Genomic DNA, 19,272 nt, shown 5'->3' with positions numbered 1-19,272 from the left:
TTCACATTTCCAACTTAAAATTTTTATTGTTTGTTAAACTAACATCAATTTATACACATCACAGTACACTGTAAGATAAAATGTTTAACTCTTCTGCCAGTCACTGTGTCTCAGAAAGTGGATCACACTGGACTACAGCTGTCACTACGTTGCTTTGTAAACACAATAATGTACAAACATAGCACAAATCCAACAGCACATGCTGCGACCAAAACCTTTTCCGTGGACCTGAGAAAGCTTTCCGACGTTTTCGATGGGAAACGAGCATCAGACAAGGAGCCGGTTCCGATCTGCTGACATCCTGCGTCGCCTTCAAGGGCTCAGCTTGGCCAGGTGCGTCATTCAAGTCCTTCAGTCTCAGGACGCGTGTAATAACGGGGAGAGAAACGGTCAAACGCGACGCCAAAGCCTAAGTAAGATTTTATTAAGTAAGGTCTGTTGCTTCGCTCCTGGCACCCCATTAAGTCCTCGCCCCGTGGGCCACCGGAACTCCAGGATCTTCAGAAGCGTCGCTGGGCTCTGGTACCTCTTCCAGCAACATCCGTCTCAACCACCGGTCCGCGCTGGTCTCCTGCCTAAAGAAGCACCAAATGACCAGAGCCATGAGGGACAGGCTGAAGGGCAGCACCACCCACCAGGGCCGCTGCTGCTCGGTTCCCAGGGACTGCTTCACTGTCCAGCGGAGCGGCGCGGCTCTGCTGGAGGAAAACCGAAGGGGACGGTGAGGGTCATCCTCTTCGTCGCCCTCGGCCGCGAGCTGGGCTCGAGCCCGGCCGCTGGGCGGCGGAGGAGGGCTTCGGGAAGCCCAGCGCACGAGCCTCAGCGCCTGGAACGCCCTGGAAGAGAGAAAGCAGTGAGCGCGCGCGCCCGCCCCTTCGGCCCGAGGTCCCACCGAGACCCCGCGCAGCTCACCCGGCCGCCGGCGCGCACAGAACGCCGCTCATCGCGACCCCGGCTCAGCGCTTGGCGCCGCCGCGCGCCGCAGTCCTGTCACTTCCGTCGCGCGAAGCCGGAAGTTCGGTGCTGTTCCAGGCCTCCGCTCACGACTACAGAACGTGGGTCCCCGCTCGCGCAGCGGAAATGACTCAGTCCTCCTGCAGCCTCTTCCGTCGCAGGCCCGCCCCCGGCCGGCCGCGCGGGCATGCCGGGAAATGTAGTTCGCGGCCGGCCCGAGGCAGCACTAGCCTTCCTCTCGCTGGGCTTGCGCCCCAGGCCTGAGGCCCATCGGCGGGTACGGGGTGTTAGCGTGGTCCTCTGATGAGCTCGCCTCAGCGCGGGTCCCCCGATAACGGCCCACACTACGCACCCTTCTCGCAGTGCCGGCGCAGCCCCGGACGCCTCTTCCCCTGGCCTCGCGCCGCTGTCTTGCTCTCTTCGTGGGACTTCAGCCATGTCCCGTCGACTAGTGTCCCCGGCCCCGGGGCCGCACCCAGCCCTCAAGCTCTGCGGGCTCCGAGCTGCGCAGCCGTCGCCGCATATACACCATCCGCCCTGTGGGGCAGGTGCACTGCTCAGCCGCAGGGCCGTGGGCCCTCACCCACGGCACCAGGGCACACCCGTGGCCCTCCCCGCGGACCCGGCGGGCACTCGGGCACGTCTCCCTCTTCAGGCTAGAGGGACCACCTGCGCAGGGCCCGGAGCGCCATTGTTGTGAATGGAGGCTACAGCGTGCTCCTCGGGGACCTTCCTGTCCACCTGCAGGAGTTAGATCGGGAGAGGCAGCCCTGAGCTGTCTCGGGACTCCCTGTCTACCCTGCTCCCCAGTCGGCTCCATAGAGGCAAACTGGCGCTGGGTCAGCTGAGCCGTGCTGTCTGGAGACCACATAGGAGGACCCAGGCATCACCATAGACTCTGTGGCGATGTGGGAATGTGCTGGGGTGGGGGTGAGGGGGCACTTGGTGACAAAATCAGATTACCAGGCCACTTTGTGACCTGTGACATTTGAAAAACAAAAAGCACAACGTGAGAGGGTGCTTTTTTTTTTTTTTTGGTCAGTTTTCCCTTAACTCCTTTCAGGGTGTGTTGGACGTCAGCGACTGTGTTGGCTAGTGACTTCATTTTTGCAGAACCGGGTGGCGAGTGACAATCTTTGGTTGGCAGCTGTAATTTGCCGCCTCTCCGGTTCAGCACCTTTGCCTTGAGCTTATCCTGCACCTGCTTTCTGGTGGGAGAAGCCACAGCCTCGGGGATCCCGCCACACCCCAGGAATGCTGGAGACACTTGAGCAAGGGCGGCGGACTGGAGGTGTTCCTAACTCAGCAGCACCTGGGAAGTCTCCCCACCCAGGGAAGCCCAACCCTGAACCCCTGGTGGCGGCTCAGCTCCAAACCCAGGGCTGTGTTCAGAGCTGCTGTGTCAACAGAGGCGCCTGTGTGCTCACGTCCTCCTCACTGGGCTCCGCCCCACCTGTTCCACCCCAGAACCCCACCCAGAGTCACTGCTGAACCAGTTCAGCCACAGGGAACCCCAGGAGCACGGCTACGGGCAGGAGGATGGACTATAATCATTGTGGTGTGCAGCCTGTAGGGCTTCCTGGAGGAGGTGAAGATAACCTGAGGAGGTAACCTCAGGAGGACCCTGAGGTTAGGGGTGGTGCTGCTGACTGCAACTGATGCAACCACCTGGTTGGTCTGCTTTCAGGCATCTGGGCACAAGCTGCCCTGGGCCAGCAGAGGGGGCCCAGAGCTGGGCGGGGGGCGGTCAGGGGTAGGGGCTGGTGGGGGGGGCAGGGACCCCACCCCCGGGCAAGGCAGCCTCTAAAGGGTCACTAAAACTGTCTTGATGACTGCCTTGGATGCCTGACAGAAATTAGACACCTGGACAGGTGCCCCTTGAGCCTCTGCTTCCTCAGCTGTAAAATGGGCATCTCCTGTCCTTCATGACTGCTTCCAGGACTGGATCTCTGCCTGAGGGGCCCTCAGCAGGCCCCGGGGCAGCTGTTAATGTTAATGGGACAGCATGCAAATATCTTTCCATCCTGAAGCAATGGATGTTCCCTTACAGCCACCAGGCTCCTAGGGTGCTCTGAGGTCAGAGTCCAGGAGGAGCAGTGCAGGCCATAACAAAGATTTAGCAAATCTACATATCCTCTGTACCCAAGTCCTGCTGGCCGGGTCTCCATTCTAGGCGAAGGCATGATGCAAAGGACACAGGTCCTGTGGAGTCAGCAAGCCCTTATCTCTGGGAGCTGGCCTGGGGCTCAGAGCTGGGCTCTCCCATGGGACAGAAACAACTTCAGAGAACATCCGTGTTGGACCAGGGCACTCCATGACCACGGTGGCTCAAGACAATCACATCTGAACACAGACAAGACATGAATGTGATGTGGCCCAAACCTCAAAAAAAGATGAAATACTCGCTTCCTGGCTAATGGGAGGGACTCTGGTCATTCACCAGACGTGGCTGTCCTCCTTCTGGACAAGATGTATTAAGATGCTATACTAGGGACTCCCCTGGTGGTTCCGTGGTTAAGAATCTGCCTTCCAGTGCAGGGGATGTGGGTTCAAACCCTGCTGGGAACTAAGCCCATACATGTTGGGAGGCAACTACTGAGCCCATGCACTCTAGAGCCTGTGCTCCACAACAAGAGAAGCCACTGCAAGGAGAAGCCCAAGCACCACGATGAAGAGTCATCCTCACTCTCAGCAACGAGAGGAAGCCCACGTGCCACAACAGAGACCCAGAGCAGTTAAAAAGAAATACAACTTTTAAGTGATGCTGCACTGGACTGAACAATGTTCTTCCAAATTCTGACCCCCTGGAGCCCACCACATGATCCCTATTTGGAAAGGTCTTTGTGGATGTCATTAATTAAAACTATGTCATATTGGATGGGATCTCCCAGGTGGCACTAGTGGTAAAGACCCCGCTTGCCCATGCAGGAGATGTAAGAGATTCGGGTTAGATTCCTGAGTCAGGAAGATCCCCTGGAGAAGGGAATGGCTACCCACTCCAGTTTTCTTGTCTGGAGAATCCCACGGGCAGAGGAGCCTGGCAGGCTACAGTCCATGGGATCGCCAAGAGTCGGACACGATTGAAGTGACTTAGCACCCACATATGCATGTCATATTGGATAGGATGGGCCCTAAATGGTGTCCTTATAAGAGGAGAAAAGACCCAGAGACACATGGGGAGAAGGCCATGCCAAGAGGCAGGCGGAGACTGGAATGATGGAGCTAAGAGCTGAGGAGCTGGGAGGATCCCGGCTGCACCAGAAGCTTAAAGAAAGGCCTGGAAGAGTCTCTTCTTCAGAGTCTTCATGGTTTCAGATATCTGGCCTCTGATACTGTGAGAAAGGAACTCTGTTGTTTTAACTCCCCCTACCCCGCCTTGTCAGTGATCCTTTGTTACAGCAGCCCCTGGAGACTCACAGCCCCCACGCACACGCCGCTGAACCCAGAGCCCTTTGTAAGGCCCGCCTCCTGAGACACCTGCACTGAGGGCTGTGAGCTCTCCCTGCTGAAACCCACTTGTTCAGCGACATGTGTGTCCCCTCCGGCCTCTGGCCAGAGCATCTGCTGGTGACAGCAGCCCCAAATGCTGGGGTTTGCTTGACTCTCCAAAGTGGGGGAGCCCCAACAGGAAAACCACAACCAGATGCTCCTGGGGCCACCCCCAGAGCGTCTCCAGGACCCTCGCTTCCTGACCCCAGCAATCTCGGCAGGGCGCTGGGTGACAGGTGCCCCACACTGGCAGCGATTCCCCCGCCCCCCCGGGGCATAAACCAACACCTCAGCCTTCATTATCTCTAAGCACACAGAGCAACCTCACACGGGCCTGACGCTCCACTAACGGGAGGGAGGCTGCCGCCCGGTGTGCCCGATGGCGGGAGTAATTTACTGTAGCGCCACTTGAGAGCTGGCATATTGGACCTATTGATTTTCCCTGGGAAGATCAATACAGGGTGCATGGGGACAGGCAGGGCCACCGCCTTTGGAAAAGCAGAGCCCATCTCCCGGGGGCCGAGGCCTGAGAGCAGAGGTGGGGGCAGGTGGGCCCAGGGCTGTGAAGGCCCCGTGCCACCCATGAGGGGGGCCGGCTGGGAGCAGGTGCCGGGGGGCCTGGCAGCCTGAGCACCTTGGCCCCCGGCCCACTCAAGGGTGCCAAGGGTCAGGGGGCTTGGAGGCCACTCCTTTCCTTGGCTCGAGGCCCCCTCCCCGGTTCAAAGCCAGCAGGGACTCTCTGCTTCCATTGCCCCATGTCCCTTCACCCCACACTTGGACCCCCCACCTTCCCTCTGTGAATCACGGCCGGTAGGGTAACCCAGGGCCGCCTCCTGCCTCAGGGTCCTTCGCTCAGTCAGTCCTGCTGGGTCCCTCTGCCAGGTAAGGCTTCGGCAGTTCCCAGGGGGAGGGAGTGGGTATCCTTGGGGCCATCCCTCAGCCGACCACGGGGTGCCAGCTCCCGGCTACCTGGGTCCTTGCCAGGCCGTCTCCTCTGCTGGAGTGCCTTCACTCCCCCGGCTCGGCTGGGGAGCCCCTGCCCCCTCAGCACCCGCAGACCCCCTCCTTCGTGAAGCCCCCCTCTGGTCACATGGCAGGACCTTCTCCAGGGCACGGCTGCACCTCACATTCCTTAGCCCTGGCCCCCTCAGCTAGGGGCCCGGCACAGGCGAGGGCTGGAGACAGACCCACAGGCCCTCCTTGGGCCTCCACTCAGATTGCACTGCCCTCGCCACCCTGCGGGGCTGACCCAGTTGCCCCGGGGACTCCAGCCCCTTCCCAGGCCCGGGCCCTGGCTGTTCCCGACAGGCAGCGGTGGGCACTGCTGGGTCTGGGCAGATGCTGGGGTCCGGGCCTGGGTCCTGGGCAGGTCATGGAGGGCGCTCCTTGGGGCTGTGTCTGGGCAGAGAGGGACCCTGGGGTCCCAGCCACCCTGGGCAGCCACTGGACGCCAAGCTCCAGTTTTCCTTGGCTGCTGCAAAGGCCCCCCATGGGGCGGGTCACTGGCCTGGCCTGGGGTGGTTCACGGCCCTAGGGTAGAACTTCGCATGTCCTGTCACTTCCCTGAAGCCAGGCGTTGGGCCCTCCAGGTGGCAGAGAAGTGACTGGAAGCTTTCAGTGGGACAAGTCCCCTCACAGTCCCCACTAGGACCCCCGTCGGATGGGAGGAGAGCCGCCCCCTTGGAGGGGGCACTGGAACCTGGAGCTGAAGGGCCCAGGGAGGAGGTGGACAGGTGAGGCCTGCAGCAAGAGGGAGGTCTCGGGCCGTCAGTGGTCGTGGGGCCCAGGCTGGGAGGGGCTGCTGTCCTGTGCTCGGAACCTGGCCCCCGAGCAGCAGAGGCTTTGGGAGACCCCCCACCCCCAGCACTGGGGCTGCTGTCCGGGAGGAAAGCACCCAGCTACGCCCATGCGTGGTGGGTGACGAGGTGGAACTGTGTCCCCCAAACCGTGTCCACATGGACCTCAGAAGGGACCCTCACGTGGAAGGAGGGTCAGTGGGGTGAGATCAAGTCAGGGTGAGGTCAGGGGGACAGGAGTGGCCCGCAGTCCCGGGACAGGTGTTCTCGAAAGAGCAGGGAAGCTCGGACAGGACACGGGTGGGGTGGGGTGGCCCTGTGATGAGCGGAGGCTGGGAGCCTGGGATCACAGGCGACACCAGATGCCAGGAGGGAGCGGGGCCTCGGGAAGGACCTTTCACTTCGGGCTGCTGGCCTCCAGGGCTGTGAGAGTCTCCCCCAGCTCTGCTCAGGCCCCCGGTTTGCTGGGAACTGACTGGGCGGCCCCGGATGTGAGTGCAGCAGCACATGAAGGGGGCAGGGAGGATGGGAAGATGCTGGGGTCCGGGCCTGGCTCCTGGGCGGGGCTTTTGGGGTGGCAGGCCTTCTGGGGTCCTGCTTGCGGTGTTGACTGTAACCGCCCAGGAGACGTGGTGGGACCCCTGGGGCTGGAGGGGCTACCAAGTCCCTCGGAGGAGGACCCAGATGCCAGAGAAGGAGGTGCCAAGGGCGAGGCCCTGGGGGTGGCGGGGGCTCCTCGGGGTTTGCTGCACATGCACCTGCAGCTCTGGAGCGGTGGGAGGTGGCGGGAGCGGCCCGGCTGGTGGTCCCTGGCCGTCCTGGGCTTTCAGGGCCACTGTTGGCCCAGAGCCCGCTCACCCAGGACGCTGCGGAGGCAGGATGTCCTCTAGAGAAGGCTACTCCAGAAGTCAAAATAGCATGAAATTTAATTTTCCGCCTATTTGACAAGGCTGGGTCTGGGCCCCAATCAGCGGCTGAGATAAGGGTCCTCCGCCGGGTGTGAGCCAGCTGGGCGAGCGGCAAACACTCCACCATCCCCGGGCAGGCTGAGGCTCCCCCCGCGGGGCCCTGGTTGCCGGGCGCTAAAGCAAACGGGCTCTATTTGCCCAGTCTGCGATGACAATGCAGTCATCAAATATTTGCTGGCCTGGCCGGCCACGGAGCTCAGCTATAAACGCTTGAGCCCAGGTGGAGGTGGGCCTGCCCAGTGGGAGCTGCAGGCTGCGGCAGGTAGGAGCCAGGCTGGGCGGCGGGCGGGCGCGGGTGGCAGAAGAAGGCTGTGGGCTCCTCTGCCCAGGTGGTCTCTGCAGACCACCCACCCACTGGGAGGGGTCACCAGCAGGGTGGGGAGGGCCGGGTCACTGAGGACAAGCCCAGGCCAGGGGGAGACAGGACACTCGAAGCTCGACTCCCCACCAGCGGCCATCCGTACCCCAACACTGGGGCCATGGGACACCCAGGCTGTGAAGAGAGACCCCAGAACTGCGAGCAGATGGCAGGGGAAGGGGGCGGGGGAGGGGAGCTCCCTTGACTCCGACTCCTCGCCCCTCCCCCACGCACAGCGTGGTTTCCTGAAGCTGGGACCCCTCCCTCTCTGAACCCCTTTCCCTTTCTTCCTGCCTCCTGCCAGGGCGCCCACCAGGAGGCCTCTTGGCCAAGGGCTGGCCCGCCTGGCCTCCCTGAAGCAGAGGAGCTCGGCCTGTCCCGGGGTGGGGGCCTCCCGCATTCAGAATCAGCTCCCTGCACCCACCACCCTGCCCGCAGCCCCCCTTGGCCTCCAACCTGTCAGTGACTTCCCCAGTCCTGCCTGCACCACCTCCCCACACCTAGCCTCAGGCTAGGGACACTCGATGTGACCCCCCTCCTCCCCACAGAGAGCACAGGGAAGCCTGGGGCAGTGGGGGTGGAGAAATGGCTCTGCCCTCCCCCAAAGGCCCCCCAGCGTCACCCTCATGGCCCCTGAAGCCCCCAGACTTCAAGGGACAGAGCAGCTGGGTCAAGGCGGCCAGGCCCAGCCTCCCAGGCTCAGCACTGGCACCTTAGGCACAGGGGACCCTGCCAACCACAGACACTTGCGGGGGCACCAAGGGGGGCCCTGGCCCGTCCTGCCCCGCCCCGGGGCAGATGCCGTGTCAGCCAGCCTGTGTGTCAGGGGCCACAGCAACCCTGAGCTGGGACAGAGCTCTGCGGACCCCAAACCTGCCCGCAGCCCAGCCTGGCCAGCTCCCTGCCCCCTGGCCCGCTCCCGTCTCTGAGGCGCTGTTTCAGGGGCACTGTTGCCAGCACCCCCCACAGGGGAGGATGAACCCGCCCCTCGGGGTGACTGCAGCCTGCACGCCCCCTCCCGCCGCGCCCACCCGCCCGCAGGCCACCACCTGTCTCTCCCCAGACATCAGCCATCCCTGAGCTCGGCACCCGCCCCAAGCCTGCAGTGGCCCCCCTAGGGGGGCTGGGGCCCCGACCGCTACCCTGTCCCCTCTCTGCCTCCCTCCACAGCCGGCGCCCACTGCCCCAACGCTCCGCGAGGAGATGGCCGCGAGAGTCATCCGGCCGCTCTGTGACTTCCGGCTGCCCCTGCCAGCCCTCCGGCCCTTCCCGCCCCCGGCCCCGGAGCCCCCAGACACTTCCGAGGAGGAGGAGGAGGGGGAGGAGGAGGAGCTGGAGACTGAGGGGCCAGAGGGCCACAGCCCAGCCCCCCGCAGCCCAGGCTGGGCCCCTGAAGTGCTCCCCCAGGACCCCAGCAGCCCGGAGACGCCGCTGCAGCTGTTGCGGTTCTCGGAGCTCATCAGCGGTGACATCCAGCGGTACTTTGGCCGCAAGGACCGGGGGCAGGACCCCGATGCCTGTGACATCTACGCCGACGGCCACCCGGCCAGCAGCTCGGCCAGGGAGCTCTCCTGCGCCGACCTGGTGCGCCCGGCCCGCGGCGCCCCCCCAGAAGACCATGAGGCCACCGAGCCCGGGGTCTGCTCCCCAGGGTGCCCCGAGGGGCAGGCGCGTGGGCCAGGCCTTGGCGGGGACGGGCCGCAGCTGCTGGGGCCCCTGGCCGAGCTCTTCGACTATGGGCTGCGGCAGTGCTCGGGGCCCCAGGCGGCGGGCGGCCGGCGACTCAGGCTGGAGCGCAAGTACGGCCACATCACCCCCATGACCCAGAGGAAGCTGCCCCCGTCCTTCTGGAGGGAGCCGGCGCCCAGTCCCCTGGGCCTGCTGCACCCCGGCACGCCCGACTTCAGCGACCTGCTGGCCAGCTGGTCGGCAGAGGCCGGGTCTGAGCTGCTGGGCGCGGGGGCCCCGGGCCTGGAGGAGGTGCAGCTGGCCGAGGCCTAGTGATTGCTCGAGGGTCAGTGTGGGGTGAGCCGAGGGCACCAGGCGTCTGGACTTGCTTTCCTGCTGAACTGGAAGGAGCCGGGGGACCCCCAGCCACGGCAGCCACCAGGACTTGGACCAGCTCAGGTGGAGGCTCCCCAGGCGAGGGCAGGGGTGAGCCAGGGCTGCCCAGGGGCTCTGCCCATAGGAGGGAGGGCGGGGCAAGAGCTGCAGCCCCTCGGAGGTGGGGGCTCGAGTCTACACACTGTGGGCGAGTCCCATGTCCCCCAGGCCAGCCCCCGAGGTTCCAGCCGGTGGTGTAGGGCCGCCCTCTGCACTGCCCAGCCGGCTGGCCCCAGGGCGGCCCCTCCTTGCGGTGCCCGCAGCACGCCAGGGCCAGCTACTTGGCTGAGGGCTTTCTGGTGGGGCGGGGAGAGGGTGTCCTCTCGGTGCGGAGCCAACACCTGGGGGCCACAGTGCTGTGGGAGGGAGGCCCCAGGGAGCCGTGGGGCCTGGGCTCGGTGGCTCTGGCTGGAACAGGGGTTCTGGAAGTCTTGGAAAGACCCTCTTGGTCATTTCTCTGCTCAGGGCCTCCTGACCGCCCCTGGGAGGGAACTCTGGACTCCGACAGGAATGGGGCGGGCACATTTATTTCTGGGGAATGGGCAGGGATGAGAGTCGGCGGGCAGGCTTCTGGCTGAGGGGCTTCTCCAGGGCTGCACTCCCGGGCGTCTGCTGGGATGCCAGATTCATGAGAACCGCCTTCCACTGTAGCCACCTGCCCAAGACACGGCTCAGGCCCAGGGCCCACCTCCATCCCCTGCCCTGAGGCCTCCCGTGAACCCAGACCTGCAGGCGCTCTGGAAGGCGGCTCCCGCTGCCCACCTCACGGCCTGATACACGCCCCAGCGGTTCACAGGGACCACGTCGTCGGGGGCCACCTCCTTGACAAAGAGCTGCTGCCGCTCCAGGGACGTGGGGCCCCTCCTGCTGCCCAGCGTCGGGGCCCAGGGGCCCTCCTCGCTCCACAGGCGCAGCACGCTCTCCTGCAGGGTGGCCATCGCCTCCGCGCGCTGTGGACACGGGAGTCGGACTAGACGGGGGGCCGCCAGTGGGGATTATCTCCCTCTGGACAAACCCGGGCCTTATCTGCTGGGAAACGCGGCTTGGGCCAGACACGCACACAGACAGACGGCTGCGCAGAAAGGAGAGCTAGGGGGTGGCCGGGCTGGGGGTGGCGAGGGCAGCAGGGCATCAGGCTCCGCACAGAGGAAGGCACGGGTGGCCCCCTGCAGGCCTGGGGGGCGGGAGCGCCCAGCTCGGGGGCCTCCTCTCACCAGCTTGGTTTCTGTATTAAACTTCAGATTCTGGATGGTCTTGTTGTCCTGGATGCTGGTCTCCAGTTTCATCATTTGGTTCTGAAACTAAACACGGCCCCCCATTTGTGGGCACGGACGCAGGGAGTCTGCAGCCCCGGGGGGCGGCCCCACCCCAGCCATTTGGGGCAGGAGGCACTCTCCCACAAGAGGGTCCTGGCCCCTGGGTGGGAGCCGGGAGCATCACTCTGCCCAGTGACAAGGCGGGATTCAGCAGTTCTCAGGGCCGCTCTCTCCCGTGTGACCGTGGACATGCCCCAGCATCCAGGAGTCCACGTGGGAGCTCCCACTGGTACTCTCAGAGGCCGAGGGGTGCAGAGCCAGCAGCAGGACGCCTGGCTCCATGAGCCTTGCCCCACCCGCCAGGCGGCGTCCTAGATCTGAGCTTCCCTGGTGGGGGGAAGTCTGTGTGGCCCCTGCCCCCGCCGAGTGTGCCAGCCCAGGGTACCGTGGCCAGCTTGCCCTGGATCTCGGCGATCTTGCGCCCGGGGTTGCCCTCTCTGAGCAGCTGCACGGAGGACAGCAGGGCAGCCAGCTCCTGCCTCACGGCCTCGACCGCCAGCTCTCTGTGGGCAAGGAGGCGGGGCTGCTGGGCTCTGGGAGGGCCCGCGGGGGCACGCAGAGCGGCAGGGGGAGGAGGCCCTGGGCAGGGCAGGGGCGCTCAGCCTTGCCGCCCCTCCGGTGGGCCCTGGGGGGTCCCCAGGAGGTGACAGGGGGATGGCAGCCCCCAGCAGGACCCAAGCCCAAAGCTGGGCCAGGTGGGGCTAGGGACAGCCACAGGGGCAGGGACTTGGGGAGGATGCCCACCGTCAGGAGGCCCTGGAGGCCACAGGTGGTGCTAAGATGACTGTGCCCTGCTGGGGGGGAGGCGGGGCAGCCCTGCCCTGAAGGCCCTGCCGGCCGTGTGGGAGCCGGGCCTCACCTGGCTGTGGCCTCGGCAGAGATCTTGCAGTCCGAGTCGCTCTTGTGAAGCACACACTTGTCAGTGACAGCCTCTATCTGAAACGTGGAGCGGGCGGGCAGCTCAGGGCGGGCACGGCGGGAGGGGAGGCCGCCCGGCCCTCACCCACCTGCTGGGGCAGGCGGTCCAGTCTCTCCTGCACCTCCCGCAGGCGCGCCTCCGCCTCCTCTTGACAGCGCGTCAGGCCTCCCCGCCACCGCTGCTCTGCGGCTTCCCACTCATTCTGTGTCTGGGGGGGGCACCAGTGAGTGGGGGGGGCATGGGCGGATGGACAGACACGGTCGCCCCCACACAGCAGAGCTCCCGGAGGGCATGGGCACCCGCCCCAGGTCTGCGCAGGTCCACGCTGACTGGACACAGCCTGGCCTGGCCCACGGCGGGCCCGGAACTCCGGGCAGGGCCCCAGGCTGCGCAGAGCACACCCCTAACATGGCCAGGCCCGGCTCCCTGCCCCAGTGGCCCACGAGCCTGTGCAGACAGGGACTGAAAACAGGCAGCCCGCCCCACCGCCAACAGGTGTTCACGTGTGCACACGTGTTCACAGCAGGACTGAGGGCATCAGAGCGCAGCAGCTCAGTGTCCATCCGCTGACAGATGGACAAGCTGCGGTCCGTCCACGGTGAGATGTCACAGCCGAGAAAAGGAGGCACGTGCTGACACACAGCGCGGATGGACCTCGGACACTGATGCTCAGCGAGAGGCACTCACAGAGGCCACAGGGTGTTCGGTCCCATTTATGTGAAACATTCAGAGTGGGCAGATCCACAGACAGAAGCAGATCAGTGCTTGCCCGGGGCTGGGGAGGGGGAGTGTCCACGGACACACGGGGGTCCTTCAGAGGGGACGAAAGGTTCTAGAATGACCGTGGTAATGCTCGTACATCTCTGAATGCACAAAGATCCACGGAATCACATGCTCTGAAAAGCTGGACTGTGCGGCCTGTGCCCTGAACCTCAATAAAGCTGTTAGAGACAGAAGACGGAGAACCCCAGGGAGGAGGCTGCTGTGCTGGCCGCTCTGTGGAGCCTGTGCGCTCTGGGCCCGGGGCCGTGGGGCCAGCGGCCAGGGCGGCGGGGCCCCTCCTATCTGGGACACTCGCCTCCCGCAGCCGCATGCTCAGTGTCTGCTCCTGCAGGTCCAGCCGCCAGCTCAGGGCCAGGAAGTGGTCACTCAGGTCCTTCACCTGCCTGACCAGCTCAGCCACGGACACCTCCAGGGCCTGGCTCTTCTCTCGGAGCTGCGGGGGGCGGGGCTGAGTGTGCCATCTGCCCCGAAGGGGGACCCTGCGAGCTTGCCCCCCGCCCGGCCGCCTCACCAGCTCCAGGGTGCCGTGTGTCTCCTGCTGGGCCAGCTCCCCGGCCAGCTGCATGGCCTCCAGGTTCTCCTGCAGGTAGGTGGCCAGCTCCCCAGCCCGGCTGTCCTCCAACTGCCCCTTGGCATCCCTGGGGGTGGGTGCCACTGAGAGAGACTGACCCTCAGCCAAGGCTGGCCCCCAGCCTGGACACTGGACCAGGGCCACTGGCTTCAGAGCCTTCCAGGAGGCCCCAGGGACAAGATGATGGGTGTCATCCCAGGGGCCACTAGACTGGGCAGTGTCCACCACCACTCAGAGCACCCTGCGAGGGACAGGCCGGGGTGTTGAGGGGAGCCCCCACTAAAGGCTGCCCCTCTGCCCTGGGGCACCATGCTAGGAGGACACCCGCCCCACCCAAGGGCCCACTCAGACACCCACCAGGCCTTCTGCTCGGCCAGCAGGACGCGGTTGAGCGACACCTGGTTCTGCTGCACGAACTCAGTCAGCTGGACCACGGCCTTGTCCAGGCCCCGGCACTGCTCCAGGAGGTGGCACTCTTCCTGCTGCCAGGTGGAGGGGGCCTGGCACACTGCCCCCCCAGGGCCCGCACGCGCTGTGCCTCCCACCTGGCCTCCCCACCACCCACCTGGCACTGCCCGTTCCCCCCACCTGGGCCTGTGCCTCCCTGCTGCCTGGCAACGTCCCCACCCCCTTGCCTAGCACTGCCCCCCCACCTGGCACCGCCCCTCCCCCGGCCCTGCCCCTCCCCCACCTGGCACCGCCCCTCCCCCTGGCACTGCCCCTCCCCCACCTGGCACCGCCCCTCCCCCGGCCCTGCCCCTCCCCCTGGCACTGCCCCCCCACCTGGCACCGCCCCTCCCCCGGCCCTGCCCCTCCTCTGGCACTGCCCCTCCCCCACCTGGCACTGCCCCTCCCCGGCCCCGCCCCTCCCCACCTGGCACCGCCCCTCCCCCACCTGGCACCTGCCCCTCCCCCACTGCACCGCCCCTCCCCCGGCCCTGCCCCTCCCCCTGGCACCGCCCCTCCCCCACCTGGCACTGGTCCTGCTGGGCCCGCACGCGCTCCGTGTCCAGCTCCTGCAGCTGCCGCCACCTGCCCTCCAGCTCCTCCCGCAGGGCGCTCTCCGCCCGCAGCCGTGCACTCTCCGAGGCCTTCATCCTCTGCAGCGGCCAGTGGCCATGAGCCCGGGGCGTGGGGAGTGCAGCCGCCCCCCGCTCCCCCCTCAAGCGCCCACCTTCTCCAGGGCCAGGAAGCTCTTCTGCAGGAAGCCGCACAGCCTGGCCTCCCTCTTGAGGAAGCGGAGGCTCATCTCCTCCCCCAGCTTGGTCATCTGGGCCTGCGGGCAGGGTCCACGCAGTTGCCATGGCCGTGGGCATCCCCCACGCCTGCCCCCTCGCCCACATTGCCATGCTGTACTCTGCCCATCCTTCTCTGTCAGAGGCAGCCCTGGTCCCTGCACCTGCAGGGCCAGGCCCGTCACACCCTCCAGAGGACGGCAGGCAGGCAGGCGGGGCCCTGGTCCGAAAGGGCTATGAAAGGGCCCAGGACACACGTGGTCCCCACAGTAACCCCCAGACCCCCGGGCCAAGGGACACGGCAGACCAGCCACTGATCCCACCCCTGCCAGGACCTCGGTGTCTGCTTGAGCACGGGCGCACACACACAAACACGTGTACACACACACATTCACTTGCACACTGCCCATCCTCATCCCCAGGCCCAGGGAGGAGGCCCTTCCCTTTCTCCCTCCATCGCTCCCTTCCTGACTCGCCAGGGATCTGGGTGCAGCCCCGCTCAGTGCCCCCCCTCACATGCCCACAGGAACGAAGCACCCTCTCCTTTAAGGCCAGGAGGGCCACCCCCAGTCCAGGGCAGGTGTGCCCTGAGCCCACACGGGCCTCCCCGCCCCACGCAGGCTGACCCAGAGCCAGGCTCGGCTGCTTCTGTAAAGAACCAGGAGGCAGACGGTTGGGTTAGTGGGCCCAAGGTCTCTGTCACAACCGTCCAGCTTCGTGGCTCCCGCGCCAGAGCAGCCGTGGGCAACAGTAGACAGATGACCACAGGCCGAGGAGCCCACTCAGTGCCCCGGGGTGCACTAGGGGAGCAGCGGGTCAGCCGGGGGTGGGGAACCCTGGGCCCTGACGCTGCCCGGAGCACCTGCCTCTTGATGGGGCCGGCACACCGCCCTCCCACAGGGCCGCGGTGGGGTGGCAGGCAGCGGGGCAGCTGAGCTATGCGGGCAGCAGCTGGGGACGTGGCGTGGGGCCTGGTCTCTATTTGCAAGCTGCAGAGGCTGGGCCAGAGGCGCACGGCCCCGGCCCCACCTTCTAGGCCACGTGCACTGGCCCAGCAACGGGCCCGCCAGGATATGCGTGTCCACGTGTCGGGGTGGAGCATGGGGAAGGGCCTCAGGGTACGAGCTTCTGTTTCCTGGTCCAGGGGCTGGTCCCTCGGGACGGGGAGGCGCTCGTGATGGACTTTCTGTGGGGGAGGACGTGCTCCATCTCATGGCCATAGCGGTAGGCGCCGGCCACAGGCAGCCACAGGGCACAGTGACCCGGCTCTTGTGACCAAGGAGCCGACATACAGAGACCCCTGTGGCCAGTGGCCACCATGGTGGACAGCATAGGTCTTGGGGGTTGGCCCAGGTCCAAACACATGGACAGAACCAAAAAAGAGCCAGGGAAAGGAAGAGCCCTCCAACAGAGGAGACGCCGGCTGGGAGGGGTCCGGCATGGACCAGCTCACTGGCAGCTCATCGGCCGCTCAGATGCTTGGGCCGGGCCTGGGCCTCCCGGGTACCTGCATCCTGGCCACCTGGTGGTCCAGCTTCTGGCCCGCCTCCTCCTGGCTCTTCTGCAGGGCCCCGCAGGCCACCTCGCGGTCCTGCTCCTCCTGCTTCAGCTTCCCAGTCAGCTCGGACAGCCTGGGGGCAATGGCTGCAGGTGACTGCAGCCCAGCCGGCCGGAGGGACTTGGGGGGCCCCAGGGATGCTGCGGGGGCCTGGATACCAAGTCCTTCTCAGGCCTGACCCTGTATCCGCAGGGCAGAGACTGATCCACGGGCTGGCAAAGCAGGGGGTCCGACCCCGCCGGGGTAAACGCTCTCGAGAGGCCAGAAGCCCAGTACTTGTCCCCCCAGCACCCCCACCCCGGGATGGTGAGAGCTGGGCTCCTTCTGAGTGTGATGACGGGGGAGGGGAGGGGTGGGGACCCCGGGCTCGAGTCTCTTTTCCCCACAGAGGGCCCACAGGGGTTCTGAGGCCTCCAGTCAACCAGCAGGTTGGCACCCAGGGCACGGGGGACGCCTACCCTGCCATGGGACACCCCCACGACCACTCGTCAGGTCCAGAGACCGCCTCCCGAGGGGCCCACCTGAGGCTAGTCTCCTGCTCGGCGCCCTTCCGCTCGGAGTCCTGGAGCGCCTGCTTCCTCCGGACCTGGGTCAGGGCCTCCCGGACTTCCACCAGCCTGGCACACAAGAGGCACCTCTGCCTGGAGCCTGGGGCCCGCCCGCCCCCTCCCGGCGGCCAGGAGCAGGCTGGGCAGCCTTCGGGGTGGGGGCCTGGCCAAGCCTCAGGCCCCTTCCTGGGCTCCCGGGCTCCCGGGCTCTAGCAACCAGGCCTTCTCGAGTGGAGCTGCGGACAGATTTGCTAACCCGAGCAAGACGCCACGTTGGAGGGAACCAAAGCCCGGGGCTGGGGCCCGCTGCCCGGGCAGCAGCGGCTGCTTCCCCAAAGACCCTCTTCCTCCCCCAGGCATGCTCCGTGAGTGGGGGGTACGGGGGGTGGTACCTCTTGTCCAGAGCCTGCATCTGGTTCTGCTGTTGTGGGCCAGGGAGCTGTGAGGCGGAGACGCGGGTTGAGTGCAGCCGGGGCCTTGGAGCTGGACCCCGGGGGTTGTCGGAGTGCTGGGCCTGGGCTGAGTGGGGCTCAGGGTCCAGGGAGGCGATGCCTCCAGGCCTTGGGACACGCCCCACCTGGACAGCTTCCTTCTCGGGGGCTGGAACCGCCTGCCGCGCCTCCAGCTGCAGCCTCTTCAGCTGTGCATCTTGCAGCTGCAGGCAGGCCCGCACCTGCAGCAGCTCCCGCAGCAAGCTCAGCGTGGCATGCTCGCAGCGGGCCCTGTGTCCCCGCAGGGACGCCACCTCAGCCTGCAGGCCGGCCACCCTGCGGGGCGAGGAGCAGGCCGAGTCGGCCGTCTGTGTGGGGTGGCAGTCCTGACTGCGAGGCTGCCCCGCCTGCCCCAGGGGCTCACCACTGCTCCAGCTGCTTCCAGCGCTTCAGGGTGCCCTGCTCCGGGTTGGATGCATCGGACGGCAGGCGGCTGCACGCATCCTTCTCCGAGACCTCCTCCGGGCTCAGGGACTCGGGGCTGGCCAACTCTTCCTCCAGGAGCCCCAGGTCCTCCGCGGCGATGGTGCTCAGCTGGGAGGGCGGCGAGGCCTCGGATGAGGGGCTGCTGTCTGTCCGCTCTACGAGAAGGTAACTTGGGGTTCGCCTTTGGGGCTGACAGGGGAGTTGCTCCCAGATGGACCCCAGACCCTGCCGCGGGCACCCGCTGCGCTCACCGTGGCTCATCCCGCTGGGCCACACAGGAAGGGCTCACCGAGGGCCCAGGGAGGGCTCGGCTCTCGCCGTCCACACAGGACGCTCAGGCTCAGAGAGGTCCAGGCCCCACCTGAGGACACACAGCGCTGGACAGCAAGAGCGGGACAGTGCCTGCCAGCCCGAGGGCGGCCTGGGCTGTGAGGGGACCTGGGGGTCTCACGGGGCACAGAAGCTCTCACCTGGCGGTACCCCCAGCTCCAGCCGCAACTCACAGCTTCACCTGCAGCTCCGCTTGTGGTCGGCCTGCTGCCAGAAGGCCTGGGCCTCGCGCCCCGCAGCGGCCCAGAGTCGGCCCCGGGCGTGGGGGTGAGGGGCAGGGGGGACGGTGGGGAGTCAGAGCCAGAAGCTCTGGGGTCGGGGGAGCACGTGGGGCGCAAAGAGGCCACCCTGCCCTCACATTCCTCCTTCCAGGACAAAACCAAGGTTGGAGGGCAGCAGGGCTCTGCTGGAACCTTCTCCTCAGCAGAACCTCCTGACTTCACGGCCCAACTGCCAGTGGAACCCGAGCCCTCAGCTTCCCCGTCCTGGTGAGGCCACCCCAACTGCCCACTCTCGGACGGCCCTGAGGGAACACCCCTCTGCCGGTTGGGAGAGTGGCTGCCGGCCGCTGGGTCAGCCTGGGAGCCCCTAGCCCGGTGGGAGGGGCGGCCTGGAAGCGATCACCTGCCCTCTGGCCAGGGAGCCTGAGCGGGGAGGCTGGAGGCCAGGGCCACACCGAGCACAGGTGGGCGGCCAGGCCGGAGGCACGGGGGCGACGGGGCGGGGTTGGGGCAGGCCACCCAGAGGGCGCGGCCGTAGGGGAGGCGCAGCCCCGCCAGGAAGGGCAGGCCGAGCAGACCTGCAGCCTGCTCTAAGGGGGTAACTAACATGCCCCCCGGCCCCTCACTCGTCAATGCCCGGCTACGGGACGGCGCCCGCCCTCTCCTCGCGCCTCAGCCTGCAGCCCGGTGCCGGGGGGGGGGGAGCCGCGTCAGGCTTCAGGCCCGTGTGGACACTCAGGGCCCCTCACCCCACCCAGGTAGTCCCCCTCCCACTGTTGCCAGACCTGCCCACGAGGGATCGGGGGGCTTCCCTGTGACAAGGTGTCTGTGTCAAAGGGGACCCCTCCCCAGGGAGCCCAACGCGGCGGCCACATCACACACCCTGGAGGCCGGCAGATGAGGGACAGGGTGGCACTGAGGGGCAGCACCCTGACCGAGTGGCCGTGGCCTGGGGGCCCCCGTGTGTGGGGACCGGGGCCGTGGTCAGGAGGCAGCGGGAGGGAAGACCGCCTTCTCAAAGGGCTCTGAGGTGGTCCCAGGAGCAACGTGGACGAGGATGTGGTGGCGGGGCCCACCCTCCCTGGGGCATAGGGTGGCCCCAGGCACTTCCCCATCCAGGTGTCTCTGAGCCCCTCACCTGCATCCCCCAAAGATGTCCCCGCTGGGGTATCCCCCACCTCCACCCCTGTGAGCTGGTGAATCCTG

The 19,272-nt window shown here is 66.3% G+C and overlaps 3 protein-coding genes across 13 annotated transcripts; 1 reads left to right on the top strand and 2 right to left on the bottom strand.

The window, feature by feature from the left end:
• Positions 1–1,082, bottom strand: C32H16orf91 (chromosome 32 C16orf91 homolog). The gene is made up of 2 exons (XM_043456414.1): positions 913–1,082; positions 1–836 (listed from the first exon to the last, which is right to left on the bottom strand). Exons 1-2 carry the CDS (start codon positions 942–944, stop codon positions 461–463), a joined length of 408 nt encoding a protein of 135 aa, XP_043312349.1. The 5' UTR covers positions 945–1,082; the 3' UTR covers positions 1–460.
• Positions 1,083–6,944: 5,862 nt separating this feature from the next.
• PERCC1 (proline and glutamate rich with coiled coil 1) lies at positions 6,945–9,571 on the top strand. Its single transcript, XM_043455508.1, has 2 exons — positions 6,945–7,469; positions 8,736–9,571. The coding sequence occupies exon 2, from the start codon at positions 8,769–8,771 to the stop codon at positions 9,564–9,566; it is 798 nt and encodes a 265-aa protein (XP_043311443.1). The 5' UTR covers positions 6,945–7,469; positions 8,736–8,768; the 3' UTR covers positions 9,567–9,571.
• CCDC154 (coiled-coil domain containing 154) lies at positions 9,571–19,198 on the bottom strand. 11 transcript variants are annotated; one of them, XM_043455503.1, is made up of 16 exons: positions 17,454–19,198; positions 17,176–17,365; positions 16,991–17,037; positions 16,572–16,667; positions 16,000–16,123; positions 14,432–14,533; positions 14,229–14,357; positions 13,615–13,739; positions 13,198–13,324; positions 12,982–13,119; positions 11,992–12,111; positions 11,844–11,920; positions 11,370–11,487; positions 10,883–10,969; positions 10,431–10,618; positions 9,571–10,323 (listed from the first exon to the last, which is right to left on the bottom strand). In XM_043455503.1, the coding sequence occupies exons 1-16, from the start codon at positions 17,774–17,776 to the stop codon at positions 10,194–10,196; spliced, it is 2,121 nt and encodes a 706-aa protein (XP_043311438.1). In that variant the 5' UTR covers positions 17,777–19,198; the 3' UTR covers positions 9,571–10,193. The 11 variants fall into 11 exon arrangements, 9 of the variants coding, with proteins under 9 accessions (XP_043311438.1, XP_043311442.1, XP_043311435.1 ...); XM_043455500.1 differs by having other exon boundaries at positions 10,185–10,323; positions 16,991–17,365; XM_043455502.1 differs by having other exon boundaries at positions 10,185–10,323; positions 12,982–13,324.
• Positions 19,199–19,272: the final 74 nt, after the last annotated feature.

This window comes from Cervus canadensis, chromosome 32, assembly GCF_019320065.1.
Source record: "Cervus canadensis isolate Bull #8, Minnesota chromosome 32, ASM1932006v1, whole genome shotgun sequence".
Classification (NCBI taxonomy): Eukaryota; Metazoa; Chordata; class Mammalia; order Artiodactyla; family Cervidae; genus Cervus; species Cervus canadensis.
The sequence above is the reverse complement of the archived record's forward strand: the minus strand, read 5'-3'. Positions and strand labels throughout refer to the sequence as shown.

Excerpts from the sequence above, each read along its gene's own strand:
- PERCC1 (XM_043455508.1), top strand. The coding sequence starts at position 8,769 with ATGGCCGCGAGAGTCATCCGGCCGCTCTGTGACTTCCGGCTGCCCCTG.
- CCDC154 (XM_043455498.1), bottom strand. The coding sequence starts at position 17,776 with ATGAGCCACGGTGAGCGCAGCGGGTGCCCGCGGCAGGGTCTGGGGTCC. Across the intron at positions 11,921-11,991 it reads TGGACCGCCTGCCCCAGCAG|ATAGAGGCTGTCACTGACAA; the intron begins GTGGGTGAGGGC and ends TCCACGTTTCAG. Across the intron at positions 10,324-10,430 it reads GGCGTGTATCAGGCCGTGAG|GTGGCTACAGTGGAAGGCGG; the intron begins GTGGGCAGCGGG and ends TGTCTTGGGCAG.
- C32H16orf91 (XM_043456414.1), bottom strand. The coding sequence starts at position 944 with ATGAGCGGCGTTCTGTGCGCGCCGGCGGCCGG. Across the intron at positions 837-912 it reads CTGTGCGCGCCGGCGGCCGG|GGCGTTCCAGGCGCTGAGGC; the intron begins GTGAGCTGCGCG and ends TCTCTCTTCCAG.